At 35.5% G+C, this 23880-nt stretch overlaps 1 protein-coding gene across 5 annotated transcripts in view; it reads left to right on the forward strand.

Annotated features, from left to right (window-relative positions):
* Positions 1-17325, forward strand: part of GSTCD (glutathione S-transferase C-terminal domain containing) — a 168406-nt gene extending 151081 nt beyond the window's left edge. For 3 of the 5 annotated variants that reach the window (XM_074273908.1, XM_074273909.1, XM_074273910.1), the window contains 2 exons: positions 9491-9560; positions 16763-17325. In XM_074273908.1, coding sequence (XP_074130009.1) covers positions 9491-9560; positions 16763-16899 — 207 coding nt within the window. In that variant the 3' untranslated portion in view covers positions 16900-17325. Of the gene's footprint in view, positions 1-9490; positions 9561-11552; positions 11627-12801; positions 12983-16762 lie in introns of those variants that run through there. The other 2 variants (XM_074273911.1, XM_074273912.1) reach the window with 2 other exon arrangements.
* Positions 17326-23880: the final 6555 nt, after the last annotated feature.

Genomic DNA, 23880 nt, shown 5'->3' on the forward strand with positions numbered 1-23880 from the left:
TAGAAATTGATCAGGAATGAAAGCCAGATTCAGTAGACAATAGCTTGAAAATCTCTTATCTGTAATGAAATTCTGGATATCTACTCTTCCCCAGTTCTTTCCCACTCTCGGCTGACTTTCATTGATTACTGAAGGGTGCAGTCATGACAATCATTTATAGAGGGATAAATAGATAAAGCCCTTGTTAAGTAAAGATAGCTAAGTACTCTTACTTTTTCCTCACATTTTAGTCTTAGCCCACTGTTAGCTGTGATGTTCTGTTTCTCTAAAGTGTAATCATTTTCTTGGGGGTAGGTTTCTTGGGGAGCTTCTGAAGGCAGCCTTAGTTTCAGTTCAGTTCCAATAATCACCAAATACAGCCAGGAATTAAAGTCCAGATCCTTTATTGTGTCCTTCAAAATCCTGAATCGAAAAAGGTTAGCTTTGTTAGAGGCCTATCTCTCTCCTTGATTCCCGAGAGCTCTTGTCCAAGTGTCTCCAGCCAGCACGAAGGTTGAAGTGGGAATGAATCTGACTTTGCCTCCAAGAGTGTGGGATTGTGGATTTCTGCCCTGTGAATCTCCTAGAAGTCAATCCTAGTTGTGAATCTCCTGGAAGTCCATGAGCAGGCTTTTCCTTTAGATTTGTGAATCTCCTGGACTTGCAAATCTCCCCACAGAATCCTGGCTCTCCATCTTCCTCCAGTGGGCTTGTCCTTTAATATGTTCTCTAAAGGTGTAAAGTCTAATGTGTGAACCAATGAGTGAACTCCTTTAAAGGTATGAACTCCTTTAAAGTTGTGAACTAAGTACATAAGTACTTTGTAAGAATCCTAACAGGTAGCTATTTCTTTTTTGTTCATTCTTTTCTAAAAGTTATCCCAGAGAAAAAAATTACCGAATAGTTCTGACTTCCCTTAAGCATCCTCCCATCTTTCCTGAACATCTAGCTCTTCTCTTTGATCATTCTGTCGTCTCCACAGTTTACACTCATTTCCCAGTGTTCCTTCTCTGGGTTCCACTTTGCTTTAAAAACAAAGAAATCTTTCAGAACTAATCTGCTTGAATTCTTTCTTTAACGACCAAATCTCTAATTCACCTTTATTTTTTTTAAAGCACATGAAAATCAGGACAAATATCTTTAAGTTAACTATGTATTTCTCCATAATCATTGATGATCATAATCATCATAATCATTGTCTTAGTTTCCTCATTGGGAGACCCCATACTTAATGAATAAAGAGCCTTAGAGGCCAAATGATGGTTAATGATTCTGTAATGCCAGAGAAACTGAGGCAGCATAGAGTTGAGAAAATTTTTAATATTTATTTGAAAGGGAGAGATTTACTGGCATCAAATGGATCCAGGTTTGGTCCCAGAGCTGAATGAGACTGTCATTTCCAAGAATTCAGCATCCAGTCCTGAATGTGAGTTCTCAATGACATATATATGCACATGGCTCCAAGCTACCAGAAGGTAGACTGAGACAGGGGCAGAATGAGAGCACTGACAGAACAGACTATCAATCCGGTTCTGACAGGTTGAGGGGAGTCACTGGACATTCTAATAAATTGGGATCAAGAAGAACAATGACAGAATGGGGGGCAGGCACCTGATAAGTAGGGAATGTCTGGGGTCATGATGGCTAAGATAGAAGGTCTTTCTCCTTATCTGGATAATGATAATCATTTTGAGGGAGGGGTGGTGTTGCAAGATTGAGCAGACCAACCCTATGTGAGGCAAATAAACCAAAATAAAACTAGAAGAATGCTAGGACTTAAGGCAAAGACAAGGTTCTCCCTGACAACCCCAGAGTTAATCAGCAATTCAAAGGCTCCCTGTTGCTAGCATGTCAGGTCCTCTGTAGTTGGAGCACCATCTTAGCCAGGGAATCCAGCTTGAGATGGACAATTCACTGTGAGTTAGATCTGTGGTCATTTGTGCACTTAACTCAACATCCAGAACTTCTGGTCAGAAGGATGCTAAAGACAGTGGTGTCTGCCAGCCCTAGCCTTACTTGAGGGGAAGGAATGGCAGAGCATGTCTCTGTCTGATAGATTCTGGGGGAGGGGAGAATGGGCCCGAAAGTGGCTCTATCCATCCCCTCCTGGGAGAATAGACAGACTGGGAAACCCCGCTACCAGGATATAGAAAGGATTTGGATTTCTGAGCAAAGTTATCAGAGCATATACAGTTAGACCATCAAGGCAGGCAAACCCCAAACTTTTAGAGGTCTGATACTAAACTGCAAGGTCCTTTGAGAATGCTGAAATACTAATTAATGGGGTTACAGGACTGGAGAAACAGATCAGAGAGACTGCCAGTCCCAAGACAGGTGTTTGTATCTTAGAGATTTCCTAAAAAATAATCCAAAAACTGAGTCTGTCAGGGCAATTCCAACAGAATAAGGGGTTCCAAAGCTAAAGCATAACCAGCAAATCATAATCCAGTAAGTTTAAAGGACTGTTTAGAAGGACTTCCAATTCAGTCTGAACTGGTAAGATAGGGGGTGGGGCAGAAGTGCCTAAGACAAAGTGAATTGGAACTAGGGGTTCACATTCTTTCAGGTATTTTGAGAAAAATCCACTAGTTTCCCCAATTTCCTATCTATCTCTTCCTCCCCCCTTTTTTTTCTCATGGAAAAGTATTATCAAATAACCATCCCACATATAAATCCCAAGAGTGAATTAAAATTCCTATACATAATAGACTAGTACAGTAGGGTTTCCTAAAAATCCCTCATACATAACAGCAATCATTACATAATTTTAACAATTTCCATCCCAAATCTTAAACACAAAGTAATAGATGACTCTTTATCAATTACTGTTTAACAGTCATTTATCAACTATTCCCAAATTCCCATATCAGTCCATCAGGGTAGGGGGCAAAGCCTCATTCAAAACTACTTTGTGATGATAAGAGGCTGCTTCAGCCTGAGAATGGGCAGAGAACTGGCTTTCAATCCAAGCAGGAGGATGGATGTGGTATGCTGAGATCCCAGAAGCAGTTCAATATGGCTGTAATTTGAGCAAAATCTAGAACAAAAATCACAAATCTAACAAATAAAGGTTAGAACAGTCTGAGATAGAAAGATTTGGTTTACAAGACTGCTGTAAAATGTGGAGAGGCTAGTATAGACTACCCAGCAGCTCCAATGTGAAGAGATGAACTTTCTTCACAGGACAGGCAAACGTAATCCCAATAAATAAAACAGCAATTAGGTTTCACAGACCACTGTGAAGGACTAATTATTCTCTCACTGTTTAGAAACCTTTAAAAAAAAAAAAAGCCTGACACAAATATCCAGTAGCAGATAGGTGACCAGGCCAAATACTCATTTGCCCAAGTATTTAGGATGTAATGATTACATATAACCAGACTGGAAACAGGAAGGTATGATGTAATTGAATTGCATTAACAATTTCTATTGACTATTGGCTCTGATTAGTCACAGGAGGAAAAAATGCAGAGATATGACTATAACAATATAAGCAATCAAAACTGATCCCTAAGCTCACACAGCATAAAATAGCCTTAACCCAATTTTACTTGAGATAATTGTCCCAATGGAGCTTTAAAACTCCCAAATAATATTTACTACAAGCCCAAGAAATTTTACATTCCATGACAAATCCCATTAACCAAAGTTTCAGATAAATCCTAAACAGGTATTTACCATGATCTTATATTGAGAGCAGTAAGAAATTTATCCCAGTAAGTTCACATCTTTCATGCCCAAATAGATATGTAATTGAACATTATACAAATAATTTTGCTTTTAAAATACCCAATACATAGGGGAAATTCCAATTTGCATAATGTCCATGACAAAGAAAAAAATTTATTTTCAGAGGTCCTTTAAATAACCTCAGGATAACCCAATACAACCAATTAAAACTTATACAGACTATCCAAATACTATATAAGAGAATCTGAAAGATTCTTAAAAATATCAATTAAACTTTTAGAAATAGCCCTGCCAAATTATAGGTCACATTTATATCCATATTCCTTAACCAAAGAAACCATTATGTATCTAAAGAAACAAATATTCAGTCAATTAACTTAAAAGTAGGTCTGTCTCTTAAAATCACTTGCCAGAGCCAAGCCTCTGCAGAAAGAGGCAGGAATACCCTTCGTTGGGGGGGTGGGGGAAGGGGAATTAGATTGTCATCTTGACAATTCTCTTTCTATGACTGTTCTTCCCCCATTCCACATGGCATTTCCCCTAACTCAACCTTTCCAGCTAGATGTTCCATTGCTAAAGTAGCAAAAGCAGTGGGGAGCTGGGGGGGAGTGAGTTTAATCTTCACCTCTGGAGACAAAAGATCCCATTTCTCCCTACGCCTCCCAACTTCTTTTCCACATCAAATTTTCCTTCTTGTCTCTCCCCTTCAAAACTTTTAAGATTCACAATACAGTGAATAGCTAAATGACTCCATAAAACCCACATGACCAGCAGAGCTGGATTTAAAGCATAATTAATAATGTTAACAAATTACCCAAAGTGTTTCAGAAAGTACCATATTTTACCTAATTGGAAGCACGGGACCCCTTTCAGGCAAGTTAACGGAACCTCTATTTAACAAGCCATTGTTCTCAAAATCTTATACTCATACTACATAGGCAATAGGAAAACTATTTCCCACCATTTAAAAACTATCCAAAAGGATATATTTTGTTTTGTTTTGGGTTTTGTTTTGTTGGGTTTTTTTTTTTTTTAATTTAGGTTTAAACTAGTTCTCCAAAACCTTTCCCCAAGTTTCAGAACAATTAGCATAAACTCCTTTGTCCCCCAGAGGACTTATCTGCTCAGCCCTGCCTAGGCCAGGCTTGAATTTGAATCAGGTAAGGTTTTATTGATCTTTCCCTTAGAAATCTTACTAGCTGGCTTTGAAAACTGCTTCTGCCAGTCTTTAAATAGCCTACTTTTGTTGTCATCGTGGTAGTTGTTATTCTTTTACTTACAAATTAGTGCGACAAGTTAAAAAGTTTAAAATCACAAGCAAATTTTTATACTAAGCACAGTTGCAACATTGAAATAACTAGTTCTTAATCATTGTTCTGAAAACTTTACAGAGCTTTTTTTAACAGACAGTCACACAGAACACAAATCACTTAAAGATTGCACAATTACAACATTAAACAAAACATTTAACACATATAACCATATAGTGCTCAAAAAGGTGCTCAGAATCAGATCAGACCCGATGTGTCTTAGAAGACACCCAAAACAGAGGAGATCACCTAGTGTCCTGGAATGATACCTTTCTCAGAATTTAATGCCTGTCAGCATTTTATTATTCTGAGAATCCAGATGCTAGCACAGACAGACAGAACAGGTAAACAGATCAGATTATGTTCTAAGATATCCAGACTTACTTTCCTGTGACTGAAATGAAAGTATCCATCATTGGGTGTGGCTGCAGCTAAAAACTGCTCTCTTTCCCCGAGACTCTGGAGAAAGCCAGAGGGCCAGCCTCTCCAGGCCAAGAACCCAGGTCCTCAACCACCCCCAAGGTCCAAGGTGGAGATGAAAAGGTCTCTAATCTCTAATCCTGCTCTCATATCTCATGGGAAGCCCCTCAAAATGTAATGCTGGAGAAACTGGGGCAGGGTAGAGATTAGAGAGTTTTTAATATTTTATTTGAAAGGGAGAGATTTACTGGAGGCAGAACAGATCTATTCTGTTTCCGGGGCTGAATGAGATTATCATCTCCAAGAATCCAGCATCCAACTGCTGATGTTCTCAATGACATATATATGCACATGGCTCTAAGCTACCAGGAATAGACTGAGGCAGGGACAGAGTCAGAGCACTGAAGAGGGGGACTGACTATCAGTCTGGTTCTGACAGGATGAGGGGAGGCACCTGATAAGTAGTAGGGAAGGTCTAGGGTCTTGATGTCTAAGATGGAAGGTTTTTCTCCTTATCTGGATCATGATGATTAGGAGGGAGGGATGGTGTTGCAGAATTGAACAGAATAATTAGGAACCGAGCGAGCCAGGACAATTTAGGGAAACTGAGGCAGGACAGTAAAAGGGAACTGTGGCACAACAATTCAACCACTGTTCAAGTGGTAGAAAGTTTTGTTCCCTTAGAAACGATTATTCCATAACATTCATTTCACTTGTCCCTCTTCTACTTCTGATCTGGCCACACATACATTAAGAATACTGGGCAAAATAATTAGGTCTCCATTTGCCTCTGTAGGTTTCTACTCCGTCAGCAACAAAAAGCCTCCTAAAATTATGTCACTAAGGGAAAACATTCTGTTTTTTTCCCAGTAAAAATAATTTTCAGCCTTTATTTTAAGTTCTTTTTTTTCTGTGAGGTAGAGAAACATAAAATGGTAGAGGACAAGAAAAACAAAGAAAAAATGAGTTAATTATATATCTTCACTAAATTGGTGGGTAGATGGGTGGGTGGAAGAAGGGATAATGCAACAGAAAATATAGCAGTGATTCTGAGATTCCTGAGGACTAGAATAGCTAATATTAAATTATTCACCAATTTTCTTTCCCTACTGTCACTGGGTAGAATCCCTGGACATCATTTGCACAGAACGTTGTTACTACTCTGTGGTCTAGTAGAAAGAACTGGATTTGGACACATTGAGCTCTGTAGATCTCAATTTATTTAATTACAAACTGAAGGTAATGATACTTGTACTATCTACCTTTAAATAATAAAGTGAGGATAAAGTGAAATCATATAAGTAAAGATGCTTTGTACTGAAAGTGCTATAACGTGTAAACTACTAGCATTACTGGCATTCAAAGAAAACATTTTCTTTTTTTTTTTTGATAATTTATTAATTTTATAATTATAATTTTTTGACAGTACATATGCATGAGTAATTTTTTTATAACATTATCCCTTGTATTCACTTTTCCAAATTTTCCCCTCCCTCCCTCCCTCTACTCCCTCCTCCCCATATATATTAAATGTGTTACAGTATATCCTAGATAAAATATATGTATGTAAAACCAAATTTCTTGTTGCTCGGTAAGAATTGGATTCTGAAGGTATAAGTAACCTGCGTAGAAAGACAATAGTGCAAACATTTTATACTCCTTTCCCAGTGTTCCTTCTCTGGTGTAGCTATTTCTGTCCATCATTGATCTACTGGAACTGAATTAGATCTTCTCTTTGTTGAAGATATCCACTTCAATCAGAATATATCTTCATACGTTTTGTTGTTGAAGTGTATAGTGATCTCCTGGTTCTGCTCTTTTCACTCAGCATCAGATCATGTAAGTCTCTCCAAACCTCTCTGTATTCCTCCTGCTGGTCATTTCTTACAGAGCAATAATATTCCATAACCTTCATATATCATAATTTACCCAACCATTCTCCAATTGAGGGGCATCCATTCAACTTCCAGTTTCTAGCCACTACAAAAAGGGCTGCCACATTTTGGCACATACAGGTCTCTTTCCCTTCTTGAGTATTTCTTTGGGATAGGAGCCCAGTAATAGCACTGCTGGATCAAAGGGTATGCAAAATCTGATAACTTTTTGGGCATAGTTCCAAATTGCTCTCCAGAATGGCTTGATTCTTTCACAACTCCACCAACAATGCATCAGTGTCCCAGTTTTCCCACATCCCCTCCAACATTCATCATTATCTTTTCCTGTTATCTTAGTCAATCTGACAGATGTGTAGTGGTATCTCAGAATTGTCTTAATTTGCATTTCTCTGATCAGTAGTGATTTGGAACAGTCTTTCATATGAGTGGATATAGTTTCAATTTCATCATCTGAAAATTGTCTGTTCATATCCTTTAACCATTTATCAATTGGAGAATGGCTTGATTTCTTATAAATTAGAGTCAGTTCTCTATATATTTTGGCCTTTATCAGAACCTTTAACTGGAAAAATATTTTCCCAGTTTGTTATTTCCCTTCTAATTTTATTTGCATTAGTTTTGTTTGTACAAAACCTTTTTAATTTGATGTAATCAAAATCTTCTATTTTGTGATCAATAATGATCTCTAGTTCTCCTCTGGTCATAAATTCCTTCTTCCTCCACAGGTCTGAGAGGTAGACTATCCTCTGTTCCTCTAATCTATTTATGATCTTGTTCTTTATGTCTAAATCATGGACCCATTTTGATCTTATCTTGGTATATGGTGTTAAGTGTGGATCCATATCTAATTTCTGCCATACTAATTTCCAGTTTTCCCAACAGTTTTTTTCAAATAATGAATTCCTATCGCAGAAGTTGGTATCTTTGGGTTTGTCAAACACTAGATTGCTATAATTGTACCCTATTTTGTTCTGTGTACCTAATCTGTTCCACTGATCGACTAGTCTATTTCTTAGCCAATACCAAATGGTTTTGGTGACTGCTGCTTTATAATATAGCTTTAGATTAGGTATACCCAGTCCACCTTCTTCTGACTTTTTTTTCATTAGTTCCCTTGAAATTCTCGACCTTTTATTCTTCCATATGAATTTTGTTGTTATTTTTTCTAGGTCATTAAAATAGTTTCTTGGGAGTCTGATTGGTATAGCACTAAATAAATAGATTAGTTTAGAGAGTATTGTCATCTTTATTATATTCGCTCAGCCTATCCAAGAGCACTGAATGTCTTTCCAATTATTTAAATCTGACTTTATTTTTGTGGCAAGTGTTTTGTAATTTTGCTCATATAATTCCCAACTTTTCTTTGGTAGATGGATTCCCAAATATTTTTTACTCTTGACATTTGTTTTGAATGGAATTTCTCTTTGCATCTCTTGTTGTTGCATTTTGTTGGTGATGTATAAAAATGCTGAGGATTTATGTGGATTTATTTTGTATCCAGCAACTTTGCTAAAGTTGTGAATTATTTCTAATAACTTTTTATTAGAATCTCTCGGGTTTTCTAAGAAAACATTTTCTTAAGGAGGAAAAATATTCTGTCCAGTATTCCTAGAATATTGTCACAACTAACATCAGTTCTTGATTCTTCAAGGTTTCATCTGGTTATCAGATTTTGGTCGATAGCCGCTAGTCAGAAAAATATACTAAAAGATAATTTCTTATTAACTACACCTGAAGATCAGTCTCCTGGAAGCAAATATGATTGAGCACTCTTCTCAAAAACTAGTGGCATTTTTTTTCCAGAAATTTAATTTAAAAGAAAACAAGTTACTTTATTCATAAAAACTATAAGCTTTTATTGTGTTAGGTAGCAGGAAGGTGAGGTGGAGTGGGGAAGTATGTCCTTACTTTTCAGAAACAAAGCCTTGACCTGACTTCATTGGTATAGTAAAATTGGTAATTTAAAGTCAAAAAGATGATTAGAAGTCCTGAGAAGTTAAAGTACTTACCTGAGGTCAAAGACTCAGGATAGGTCATAAATGAGACTTAAACCCAAGTCTTGGGAGCTAATCCAGTGCTATCCATTAGGCCATGCTTCCTCTCACTAAAAACAAACAAATTTAAAACAAATCAACTCCTTTGAAAGAGCTGCTTGAAATAAATCCTTATTCTTTTGCTTTGCTTTTTTTCTTTTAGGAACACATGATTCTTTGCAGATTTGCAGACCAAACAGCTGTCCAGCTACCTCTAGAACGAAGACAGATAGGTATGTATTTTCATAGACCAACTATTGTGAAATGATACATTGACTTAATAATGGGAGAAGATGGATCCAGCATGGCCTTAAAGGTCATTTTTTTTCCCATAGGTCTTTTCTGAGAATTAAGAATATATTGTAATATATATATATATATATATAACCATTTTTTTCTTTCAATCTTTATAAACTTTTGTTATATTTCATTCTTTTTTTAATCCTAAGTTAAGAATGATGAAATATTTGTATCAGCTTTTATCTATTCAATAATAATGATATAATACTTTTTTTTGCCATTTAAATGACAAACTCTAAGGTCACTCCAAGAACATTAAAGAAGAAAATAATGATGGGAAAGTCTATATAGCCAAGTATATGATTTTTTTTAAAAGTATAGTGATAAAAAGAAAAAAATAATAATAATAACTGGCATTTATTAGACATCTGTGTCTTATAATGCCCTTTATATGCATTATCTCATTCCAATATCAATTCCAGTGGGGGGAGGGGACATTCTGCAAATGACCTTCAAATGTAAAGTAAAAGAAATTCAAATAACTCTTACTTCCACATTCCCTGTTAAGAACGGAAAGAAAAGAAATAATGAGTTTAAGAGAACAAAGGATTTCAAGATACATTACACACAAGATGATATACTTTGCAAATCTGAATCTAATCAATGAAGAAAGATCAACTTTCAGTGAAAAAGTTATTCCTACATAAAAAGAGAGTTTAAAAAAAATACAATTAAGAAAGAGACAAGGAAGTAACAAAATAAATTTACCCCAAAGAAAAAAATAAAAAGAAACTAGACTGAGAAAGATACCTATAAAGTTAAAAACAAAAATAAAAAATTTCTCCAAAAGGACTATTAAGAAATTTCTTTTTAAAAGTACACAAGAAAGCAGAGATGAAAAAAATTAAATTGAAAAGGTAATGATGGAGGAACAGACCTAAAAACACAATGGACCTTACAGCATCTTACAGCAACCTTACAGCATCTTAGCTACAGTGTTTTGGGGAAGACTAAAACTTCAGAATAGCAAAACTCATAAAAGGAGCAGGGAATAAGATCAAAAATGGTGGATGATACACCTTAAATTAATGGTAAAAAAAAAATTAAAGGGAAAATTATTACTGTGCCTCTCAGAAAAAAGAGCATGTGAGGTGGCAAAATATGGCACTGAAACAGAAAAAAAGGCTGAAGTCTCAATTTATTGATTAAAGGGTGTCTCATTGAAAATTCACTTGGAAAGGGAAAGGAAAGAAGTAAATTAGCACTTATTAAGTTTATTTATTTATGACTGTGTGCCAGGCATTGTGCTAAATGCCTAACAAATATTGTCTCTTTTAATCTTCAGGGGTAGGTACTATTATTCCTTTTTTACAGTTGAGCTCCAATCTTCTTGACTTCATACCCAGGGTTCCCTCCACTGCACCGTCTCCCAGCTTCTCCTCCTGGGAGGAAAGAGGGATTTTGTAAAGGGAGACCTTATAATCTTTAGCAGGATTTTGGTATTTAGAGAGACCACTTCCTTCAAGAGAATGTTATACACTTGTGTTCAGTACTATGCTTTAGGAGAAAGAACCAGAGCTCCTGAAGGTGACTGAAAGTAAAGTTGACCTCTTCATGTGAGAGAGAAAATGAAGAGGAGAGCATAGAAGGCAGTCCATTCTCTCCAAGGTAGAAGGCATCTTCTAAGAGAGGAGATAAAGAAGAGTGGAGAAGAAAGAGCTCATGGCAAATGGCCTTAATTTATTCTGTAAAATATGATTCAAAATTTTCAGCTGAAGAGAGTAGGAATGGGTGGGGAAGTCATGGGAGGCTTGAGGAGGGATGAAGAGGTTTATTTGGAAAAGCTGCTCTAAAGAGTGGGATGGTGAGTTGATTAAGGAGATATTGTAAGATTGCCTAGCAGCAATGAGGGCACAGTTGAGTTATGTAACAAATATGTAATGAACTTGATCAGAATGATTGCTTGATTTTTTTCCTCCATTCAGTAAGAAGTATATAGGACCCGAGGCAATAGATGGTGAAAGTTATTCAAGATTGAGGCTTGGCAGGGCACAATCAATCAAGAGGGTCAAGGATTCAAGAGGATAAGGTAAACTGGTTCAACAAAGAGTTCAAAATGGAGAAAAGAAAAACAGTGTGTAGTACAGAGGAGGACTACAGAGGAGTAGCCTAGGAGAAAACTGAAGGACTGGAGACAGTGTGGACAAAGAGTGGGTTTGGTGAAGAAAGACAGAGGGAGAGTTGGAAAACCAATGGATTATGATTTTTAAAAAAAAGGATTGGGAGATTCATGAACATGAGAGTGGGCATTTGTAGGTTGAGATTGAAGAAAGGATGAAATAATGAAGTATTTTTGTGTGTGGTGGGGGGTGTGGAAAAGTAGCTTATGGGAGATGAGTAGGTTGAGGAACTGAGTAGTTGAGTGTTTGAGAGAAGAGTCAGTATGAATATTGAAGTCCCCAAGTATGAGGGTATGAGTTAAGAGAGAGAGAAAAATTGTGAGCCACGTACTTGACTCATTAAGAAAGGAGAGTTCCCTGGGGGTTTGTAACAACAGTCTACCAGGATTTTAATTGCACAGTAGATATGAATTGCATGAATGCCAAGTGAAAGGTTACTAAGTGAAGGAGCAAGAGGAAAAACATGGAAACGGGGAGCACATCAGCCAATGAATGAAAGTGCAGCCAGTAGTGGAAAGATTGGCCTGGGAATCTTATGTTATTGGAAGGAAAGAATAAAGTTTTGCCTTTAATAAACATTGGTTGACCAATTGATGGACTGACTAATAACTAAAAGATGGAAGGAATGAAAGAGAAAATGAAATGTTTGTTGCTTTTGAAACAAGCATTCCAAAGGTCACAATGAAAGGAAGGGATGGAATTTGGTTGAAATTTTGGCATGGGAAGGACAGAAATTAGGAATTGAGTAGTGGGGGATAGGGAATGAGATTTGAATGATGACCTTCAGGAATTCACAATTATTGGATGTATAGGATATGACCAGATGTGAAAATGTTCATCCCACAGGAGGCTGGAAATAGGGCTAGAAACAAGTGCAATACAAGATGAAAGGCAAAAAGCCATTTAGATGATCCCATTTCACTACTCTTTTTCCCTCTGAAAGCTGGAGCAAGAAATGGAAATCCCACTCCCTTTCAGCTTCCCTCAAGGGACAGACTTACAGGAGATTAAAGACCCAAGGTCCCAAGGAAGGTTTATCTCCTTTTCTTTTTAGGTGAGAAAGATGTTCTGGACCATCCTGACCTAGGTGGAAGTTGTCTGGATTCTAGCAGCTTCCCCTAAAGGAATAGATAGCAGAAGATGAAAAGCAGACTGTTGTAGAAAAGTCTTACTCTTCTCATTTGAGGTTAGAGATCAAGTGGCACAGCAAGAAGTGGAAACCTTTCCAGTCCCTTACTGCCTTCTCTCAGACAGATAAAGCAGGAGATGGAAGATGCCTGATCTTTTGATCTTTCTACCACAAGTTTCTCCCCACAATTATTCATCCTCCATTCAGATGTTCCTCTTAAAGCACATGATCTAACTTTATCATCACACCACATCCCTCTCTATTTAATAAACTTCAGTTACTCTATTATACCCAGAACCAAATAAAAAATAACTGATATTCAAAACCATACATAGCTTCCCCCATACCCTATCATTTACCACCACCACCATCATCATCACTACTTTCCATATTCTTGCACTTATCTTCTGTCATACTGGATTCCTTGCTGTTCTCCAAGAAAGAACTCAAGCAAAGCACTTCATCTGCAAATTCATTTTCAATGACTCCTCCAAACCTGGATGCCCTAACTCATCTCTGTCTCCTGACTCCCCTGGCTTCAAGTCTGTGCTGAAAATCTCCCCTTATAAAGAAAGATTTTCCCAATACCCTTCAATGTTAGTGCCTTCTGTCTAATGCTTATTTCCAATTTATTCTGTATCTATCTTGTTGTGCATAGTTTTTTTTTACAAATTATCACCTCCATTAGACTGTGAAAACATTGAAAACAAGTTCTGTCTTTTACCTTTCTTTTTATCCCCAGTATTTAGCACCTGGTCCATAGTAGGTACCAGCCTTCTTTCAGCAGAATAATCACCACAAGAATAGGCAGGAATAAAGTCCAAAATCTTTATTATCTCCTTCACAGTCTGTTATTATCTCCTCCAGGTCCTCCAGAATGGGTCTTGGTTTCAGTGGAGGAGGCCACCACGATCCAGGAGGCAGGACAGCCACTACAGGGGTCTTTATCTTGAAGTCTGTCTCTCCTCCCAGTTTTCTTAGCTCTTATATACTCTAAGTACATCATCATAGATGTCAATCTTGTAGAGTAGGTATCAACTTGTAGAACTGTAACTAAGTATTAGAGAATCATTATCTTAATTCTACTGAGTTAACACCTTGTTTTAGGATTAAATCAATCATACTGAACTAGAGAATTCATAATTCATATGCTAAACTAAATAACCATTAGTTCCAGTCCTTTACAAATGTTAATTGATTGAAATACCCTTGATTGACATACCCACCCCATTCTTTTGTAAAAGTAAGAGGTCCAGGGCAGCTAGGTGGTGCAGTGGATAGAGCACCAGCCTTGAATTCAGGAGGACCCGAGTTCAAATACGGTCTCAGATACTTAATACTTCCTAGCTGTGTGACCCTGGTCAAGTCACTGAACCCCAGCCTCAAAAAAAAAGACAAAAAAAAAAAAAGGTAAGAGGGCCATGGATGTGGTACATTGCCTATATTTTCATACTTTATAATGTATTGATCAGTTTTACTGGGGTTTTTTCCTCTTTTATTCTTCAGATTATTTGCTTTATAGGGTTACTTCTGTGAGAGGGTAGAGAAATAATTCTAGAAGAAATTTTGATGTCAATAAAAATTTATTTTTAAAAGATTATGAGAGAAAAAAAAGACAGCTGAACAGCTGTTGATGTAAAGATGAGATGGATAAAAATGGGATTTGACCTTTTACATAACATTTTCTTTTCTTCAATCACAAACTTTTTGGGGTCTGTTCTGGGATTTTTATAACTGTACAAAACATACAATTTTTATGCACTGAATCCCTAAATGCACATTTCCATGGATAGAGGGGAAAATCAACTTACTGCCAACTCCAGTTTACCCTAGATTTCAACCTTTGTTTTTGTGGTTAGACTGCTTTACTGAAGACCTTGCTATGGCATCTATCTTCACATTTTAAATTGTTTATATGGTTAATGGTTGATTTTGTTTTTCTCCAAAAATTGATACAGCAAGGAGACCAAGTCTAGCTTCATGTTAATGCTTCTCCTAACTCTCAACAGACGATCAGTTGCTTGTTTTTAATTGCCTTTTCATATTCTTCTGAGAGAAAAATGAGGAATTTTTAGTGGGCAAAAGAGCACGTATTCTCCTTTTCCTTTAATTTTCAGAGTTTTTATAAAAATGCTTTTTAATCAGCAAAAACCACTGTAATTTTATATTTCAGTACCCTTCCCCCCTAAAATTGGATAAATTTCAGTATAACTAGTGACATTTTTTTCTATGAAGGTAGCTTATAATTTGAATTTAGATCAGTTGAAGATTTTTTTTTTTTAGAAAAGCCACCACTTAAAACAAAACAAAAAAAAAAAAAACAAAAAAAAACTCCAAAACCATTTGTTTTATTTTCTTTTTTCTACAAGCCACTTCTGAAAATGCATTTGGGGATATCCAAATAAAGGAATTTGAGTTCTCTACTTGCCAGTCTGGTTTCTCGGCTTTGGAATGAAAGTTGAGTAGAGTTTTCTTAGTGGGGTGTGACAGATTTTCTCCTAACTTACAATAAATCTTCTTAAAATTTAATTTTTTAAAAAGGAAAATGTTACATGAAACATAGATCCACCTGAAAGTTATATAGATTCCAAGTTGTAAGGGTTACCAGAGAGAATTAGGTAAAAGCTAATAACCTAATCCCCAAAGAAGTTGTCTTGTCCAAGCTTCCAAAGGTAATAATTACAGAGTTATATTGAAATCCATGACCTTTGGCCCCAATCCTACTGCTATTTTTTTTTTAATTGCCAGGTCAGAATTATTTTTGTCAAACACTAACCTTAAAAAAAATTTATTATTATCTTTTGAAATCAGAAGGCAAGATAACAAGCATTTAGTAAGCACTTATATTCCTGAAACTACTAAATGTTGGAGATACATTTAGCATACATATGAGCAAAAAGAATAACAACTCTTGCCCTCAAGGAGCTTATATTCTTACAGGAGAAATAATATATAAAAGAGAACTGAATGGAGTGGGGAGGCAAATGGAGGCAGAGTACAAAAAGTCAGAAACACAGCCAGGATGGGAATCAAACATGGCTGGCCCCCATAAGGATCTAAATAATGGTAGAAGGTAGACATGATGGTGGAATGTTCTAGGGTGAAAAGTTCCTTTGCATTGAGAAAAATTTTGAAGTCTTATTCTAAATGTAGCTCAATCTATTAATAAAGTCACAGTGGCTTTTTTTTTTTTTTAATCTCCACCTCTTTTTATATGGGATTTATTCTGTAATCTGAAAGATCTGAGTTCAAATCTTACTTCAGACATTTACTAATTTGTGACCCTGTTAAATCACTACCTCAATTTCATAATCTGTAAAATAAAGGGTTGCACTCAATTTTCTAAAGCACCTTTCAACTCTATGAATATATAACTTAAATCTTTGTACCAGAATATTTTTTTAGAATATCTTAATTACTTTGAATCTCTTTAAAACTGATCTTATAGACAAAAAGAAATTTGCACTATATTTCACAGTGTTATAGATTAAGTATCTTCAAGGGAATTGCAGAAGGAGATAGTATTTAAAAATACAACTGAAGACCATACTTAAAAAAAAAAAAATAACATTGCTGATGCCTTTAAAATGTTAATATATTCCTGTTCTTTTAAATAAGCACAAGTAGAATTAAAAATAAATATTTCAAAAATCATGATCCTGAAATATTCTCCCTTTACATTTAAACAGGAAGTAACCAGATAAAAAAATCTGGCTAGCTGGGAGATATGGGGGGAGAAGGAAGAAGGAATGGGATCTACTATCCTCCTAATTCAGAATTTGAAGAATAATATCAAATTCTATTGATTTGTTTAAATCCTTCATGTATACCTAGAATTACCATGCCTTTGTAGATGGATTTATCATGACATTTCTGTGTGTTTTAGGCAAGCAGTGTATGTGCCTTGTGGATTTGGATCGGGCCTGGGCTGCAGAAGAGTGTGGCTATTCTGTCCAAGTGGTATCCATGGAGCCTGAAAGTTGTTCTCCAAAAAATAACATGATAGTGGGCGTCCCTATTTAGACCATGCTATTATTCCCTTTTCATTTTTTAGTCATCATAAAAATCCAGTTATTAAGAGCCTCCTGATCACTCTGGGAAGATCCTACAGACATCTCGAACTCATCATCTTTGGAAAAGAAAACATTACAAGTTTTTTTTATGGCATGTGATTGGTTGCTGCTGGTTCTCAGCTGAGAATCTCCATCAGTGTCATCCACCTGCTGAGGAGTGTTCACTTAGCTGTCTTTCAAAAATCTGTCCTTTGACTGGAAGGATAATTTCCTTCTTAGCACAGTTGCTCATTTGACATCACTGCTTTGAATTCTTTGTGCCTTTTTTTTTAAAGAGATGTCCTGATCTCTACATGGGCAAGTAAAGCTGGGCCTCTAAAATTAATCTTTATTTTTAAACAATTTTACTTCCGCTATTAAAAAAATTTTAATCATGTCTTGAGTTTATGGGTTGATTATTTAGACCTTTCATGTATTTTGGGTCTTGAGTATGATTTGGTAGAAAAAAGTATTTCTATTCTCTCCCTCTCTTTCTCCCTCTCTGTCCCCCTCTCTCCTTCCCCTCTCCTGATCTCTCCTCCCTCTCTTCCTGTTTCCCTCTCCCCTCATCTCTGTATGTATGTCACACACACACACACACACACACACACACACACACACACACACACTTTTTGGGGGGAGTGGGAGGTTTGCTATTTATTTTACCACACCTATCAATTTGTTGTTTTAGTAAATTTCTGTTGAGGAACTTCCTCTGCCAATGCAGAAGGGCACCAACTTTGCATTTATATTCTTCAAGTGTTCCAGGAGCATTAAGACTCACTGATTTGTCCAGGGCTTCATAACCAGTAATATATCAGAGTTAAGAGATAAACCCATCTCCTCTGGTTTGCCACACTGCCTCTTTTTTGCCTGCTGTAATTTCACCATACCAATATCTTCACTCTTCATTTTAAAGTTTTTGGAAAGATAGGGTGTGTGTGTGTGTGTGTGTGTGTGTGTGTAAAATCTTCCAATATGTGACTTGAAATTGATTAAGATTTAATTGTAAGATTAATGCATGGATTCACTACTACAGAAGAAAAAGATTCATGGAGAGAGAAACTATTGATGTGGTTGCATTAGTTTTGTCATTAAATGTTAACCTTTCCTTTTTTTTTTTTTTTTTTTTTTTTTTTTTTTGGCTAAATTATAATCACAGTTTATTGTTTTTCTGTGTATCTTTGTGTGTAACTTGGAAGGCTAATTTTTTGTATATTTAAGAATTTCTTAACTTCTCAACACTATAACCCTGCCATTTTTTCCCCCCATTAGCCACAGTTTTAGGGCAGATAGCATATCCTTCACCTCTCCTCATGCTGCCAATTTCTCCAAACTCTAGCTTGTGCAGTAATTCCATTTTAGAATAAAAGTAGCTTCATTGCTTTCTCAATATTTTTATTTAGGGGGGAACAAACAGTGAACGAAAGAAAGGGTTTTTTTTTTCCCTTGCACATAAGGAATATATTTTTAAGCCATCATGATCTGCATTAGAATATGAATTTAGAACTGAAAGGGACTTTAAAGGTCACTTAATCCAGCTCTTTCATTTTACATATGAGAAAACAAACTCTCAGAGATTAAACAATTTGCCTAGGTTTTCCAAATAGTTATTGGTAAAGTCTAGATTTCAATTATCCTGATATTCTGACTCTTAAATCCAACATTCTTTCCACCATACCATATGTTTCAAAGGAAAACTACCAATTTTTGATGCCTAGAGATCATGAAGAAGAAAGATAGATAAATAAACATAAGTCTTCTGTGGTTTATTATGTAATCACCTGCCTGAAGGCAAAGAAATCTGTCCCAAAACTGATTTTTTTTATTATAGCTTTATATTTACAAGATATATGCAGAAGTAATTTTACAGCATTGACAATTGCAAAACCTGTTGTTCCAACTTTTCCCCTGCTTCCCCCCATCCCTTCCCCCAGATGGCAGGTTGACCAATACATGTTAAATATGTTAAAAGTATAAATTAAATACAATATATGTATACATGTCCAAACAATTATTTTGCTGTACAAAAAGAATCATACTTTGAAATAGTGTACAATTAACCTGTGAAGGAAATCAAAAATGCAGGTGGACAAAAATAGAGGGATTGGGAATTCTATGTAGTGGTTCATAGTCATCTCCCCGAGTTCTTTCCTTGGGTGTAGCTGGTTCAGTTCATTACTGCTCTATTGGAACTGATTTGGTTCATTTCATTATTGAAGATGGCCACGTCCATCAGAATTGGTCATCATATAGTATTGTTGTTGAAGTATATAATGATCTCCTGGTCCTGCTCATTTCCCTCAGCATCAGTTCATGTAAGTGTCTTCAGGCCTTTCTGAAATCATCCTGCTGGTCATTTCTTACAGAATAGTAATATTCCATAATATTCATATACCACAGTTTATTCAGCCAATCTCCAATTGATGGGCATCCACGTAGTTTCCAGTTTCTGGCCATCACAAAGAGGGCTGCCATAAACATTCTTGCACATACAGGTCCCTTTCCCTTCTTTAAAATCTCTTTGGGATATAAGCCCAGTAGTAACACTGCAGGGTCAAAGGATATGCAGTCATAACTGATTTTTTGAAGGTCATTTCCAAAGTGATTTAATAAATATGTGGTTTATAACATGTTCCAGATCCAGCCAATATATTCATGGTGAAGTGGAAAGATGACAGGGAGAGAAGGGGAGAGGGGGAGGGAGAGATTGAAAGGAGATCTGACTCCATTTAAGTCAAAGAACCTGGGTCCAAATCCTATCCTTGATATTTATAATCTGTATGACTTCAGCTCAAGTTTCTGATACCCTCTCTGAGATTCAGTTTCCATATCTACATTGTAAATTGAGATTCCTTCCAAATGTAGGCCTAGATAACACTCCAAGTGGCACATTTGTTTTGTTTAAGAGCATCCCATAGTCTTTTCTTCCCACCCACTTCCATCCATTTCTTTGGGTAGGAATAGGGAGGTTTGGCCCCTGTGAAGTGTAAACACCTCTAGGCTAGTTCCACTGAAATAGCAAGATTCAAGTTCTAAGGTTAGTTGGATTGGGAGATAGCCCAGCCCCAGTCACAGGATTTTCACCCCCCAGAGAGTGTGTGAGGACGCTAGGGTCAGAATTGCTGATAAGAAACACCTGGTAGCCCTGGGTGAGAAGGAACCAGCATACTCCTGGTGAATACAGAAGCATGGGGCAGGAACACTAGTGGCTGTGGGAACTTACAGGAGGGTAGTGTTCTTGATTTGGAATTCCAGGTTAGAGGAGAGAACTAAAAGAGCTCTGACCTGAGGCCAGAGGCACCATCTCATTCATCATAGGACTAGCGGTGATTACATTAGCAAGTTCTGATTTTTAAAAAGAAGCAAAGATAGAAAGTTATTCTGGGAATAGGAAAGACCAGAGTTCATCTTCAAAGGAGGATACTAAAATTAAAAAAAAAAAAAAAGCCTCTCCTATCCCAAAGAATAATATGTTACCTGCCCAGAAAGAATCCGTAGAACTCAAGATGTTTAAAAATTAAATGAGAGAAATTGAAGGAAAATTTTAAAAGAACAAGAAATATAAGATTATGAAAAAAGTTTACTGACTAGAAAAAAGAGACCCAGAGTCTTAAGGAAGAAAATGACTCCTTAAAAATTAGAAATAGGCAAGAGGAAGTGAGTAAAATTATAAGAGACCAAGATATCATAAAATATAAAGAATTTTAAAATAGATGAAAATGTGCAACATCTCGTAAGCAAAACAGATCAAGAAAACAAGGTAATTGGACCACCTGAAATTTATAACCAAAAGAAAAAGAATTTTGATACAAGAAATAATTAAATTTTCCTGAAATAGTGAAACAAGAAGGGAAAATAGAAATAGAAAAAAATTCACCAATCACCATTTTTAAAAGAGATTCTACAAGGAAACATAGCTAAATTCTGAAAGCCCTGAATCAAGGGAGAAGTGTTAAAAACAAGAAAAAAAATTCAAATATGACTGCCACAATTAGAATCACACAAGACCTATCAGCAGCTACAGTTTTTGTTTTATTATTATAGCTTTTTATTTAATAACATCATTTTCAATAAATCCAAGACTTTTCATGTTTTTCTAACTCTAACAACTCATTAACTCTTATAGCAATATACTATACTATATAGCAAAAATCAAAAGAACTATAATTGCAACCAAAAGTATTAAATTCAGTAAAGTTAAACATAATCCTGAGGGGCAAAAATAGACATTTAATAAATTGCCAGCCTTTCAGAATTTTATTGCAAAAAAAGGAAAAAAATACTTAATAAAAAGGTTGACATATAAGACAAACTTTTTTTTATGTGGAAATGTAAGCCATATGTCAAATTCTCATGATTAGTAATTGGTTGTACAAAGAAAGATTGGGGCAAAGATGAGTAAGATGTGATTTTAAAAGTAAAACCATGTAGGAAAAGGTAAGGTTATACAAATGAGGAGCAAAAACAAGAAGTAACAGGAATTAGATGGGAGAGGAGAGCTAAAATTCTATTCAGAAATGGGTTAAAAAAGGAACAATACATATATATATTTGGGTAGAGAACTCTTAATTTATATAGCAAAAAAGTGACTGGAAATAAGATAAAGTGGGATATGTAAGGATGTGTAGATTAATGGGAATGATTTAAAGAGGGAGGGAAAAGATGGGAAAGAGGATAAGAGGGGTCCTTATGGGGGTAAGATAGTGGATAAGAAGTAAAGCAAGAAACTCAGAAGGGATAGGAAGTGAGACATATATATCAGGAATAGAATTTATTATTTTTTAAAAAGCAGGGGTAGTAATTGTTGTTAAAGTTAAAGCTAAAATAGATTTAGTCAAAAGAGGAAAATAAAGAAGTGATACTGTCAGCCATATTAATCAATATTGTTATGGCTTGTTTAAAATAAATAGTTTAATATTAGAATATTGCTATGATATAAGAGTTAATGAGTTGTTCGATTTAGAAAAACATGAAAACTCTTGGACTTACAAAAATGATGTTATTAAAAAGCTATAATAATTAATAAAATAAAAAGAAAGATAATGTTATCTACCTTCAGAGAAACAGGACAAACAAATGTGGTATGGCCTTACATAGATGTCTATGAAAATATATGAGAATATAAGTGTATGATTGTAGGTAATGTATATATATGTGTGTGTATATATTCATATATAAATATATCTGCATAATTGTAATCTTGAGGGTGGGGGAAGGGATGAAAGGAGGAAAAAGAATAAAAAGTACACAGCAGAGAACAAAAGAAAACCTACAAGGAAGCAATGTATAATATTTATTATATAGGCTTTTTTATTTGAAAAAACAGTAAGAAAAACAGAAAAGGAATATAAAACAAAATAAAGTAAAACAAAAGAGAACATTGTCACTTGCCCAGCAGAACATTAGGGAGGATTCAAAATATATAACAACAAATTATCAGATCAAGAAAGTATACATATACATATATATATATATATATATATATATATATATATATATATATATATATATATATTAGTAGAAGAAATTATATGCATGAATGTCCTTTTTTTTTTTTTTTTTTTTTTTTTTTTTACGTCCTTATAAATTGTTCTTTGGTTCTCTGCTTCACACCTCATTTTATTCTTTTTCTCCCCCTTTCATCTACCCCACCACCCCCAAGCAAGCTACAGTTAAGAAAATCTATCTATCTATCTTTATTTATTTATTTTAATTATACATTGCTTTACAAATCATGTTGGGAGAGAAAAATTAGAGCAAAAAGGGAAAACCATGGGAGAGATTAAAAAAAAAAAAAAGTGAACATAGCATGTGCTGATTTACATTCAGTCTCCTTAGTTCTTTTTTTCTGGATGCTGTAGAGGCCTGGAATTCTGGAAAAGTATACTTGAAACAAGGTGTTAACTCAGTGGAATTGATGAGATAATGAATGGTTCTCTAGTTCACATATAAACTTAGTACTTAGGATGGTGATGTGATGGTTCTCTAAGCTCACACATAATCAGTATGTTGTAATGATGCAATTACAATAAGGTATATAAGGGCTAAGAAGGACTGGAAGAGAGACATTCTATCTTTGACCATCCTCGTGATGGTTCTCCTGCTTCCTGCATTATGGGGGAGACTGGTTCAGACTGGGAGACTAAAGAAGACAATAAAGACTTTGGAATTTATTCCTGACTATTCTAGTGGTGATTATTCTGCTGAAACCAAGGCTGGTCCCAAGGCCCTCCAAAAAGCTAGCCCGCACATTACAGGATTCAGACAGCATTTTCTGTCCAAAGTTTATTCGGATTGCTTTGGATCACTAAATCATTAAGAAACAGCAAGAATGTGTGATGATCAATTATGAAAGTCTTTCATAACTGATCATCACACAATCTTGCTGTTTTGTGTAAAATGTATTCCTGGTTCTGCTTGTTTCACCCGGTATCAGTTCATGTAAATCTTTTTTCAAGGCCTTTCTAAAAGCAGCTTATTCATCATTTTTTATAGAACAATAATATTGTGTTATCTTCATATGCCACAACTTATTCAGCCATTCCCCAATTGATGGGCATCTACTTATTTTCCAAATCTTTGTTACCACAAAGAGAGAGTTGCTACAATATTTTTGGGTCCTTTCCCCTCCTTCATGATTTCCTTGGGATACAGATCAATAATAGCACTGCTGAGTCAAATGCCCTTTGGGCATGGTTCCAGGTTGCTCTCTAGGATAGTTGGATCATTTCACAATTCTACCAACAATACATTAGTGTCCCAGTTTTCCTATATCCCCTCCAACATTTAAGGAAAAGATATACTTATATCTATATCTATATCTATATATGTCTATATATAGATATAGATATATGTATATATATATATATATATATATGTATAGATATAGATATGTATATATATATGTATAGATATAGATATGTATATATATATGTATAGATATAGATAT

This window comes from Sminthopsis crassicaudata, chromosome 6 (genome assembly GCF_048593235.1).
Source record: "Sminthopsis crassicaudata isolate SCR6 chromosome 6, ASM4859323v1, whole genome shotgun sequence".
Lineage (NCBI taxonomy): Eukaryota > Metazoa > Chordata > Mammalia > Dasyuromorphia > Dasyuridae > Sminthopsis > Sminthopsis crassicaudata.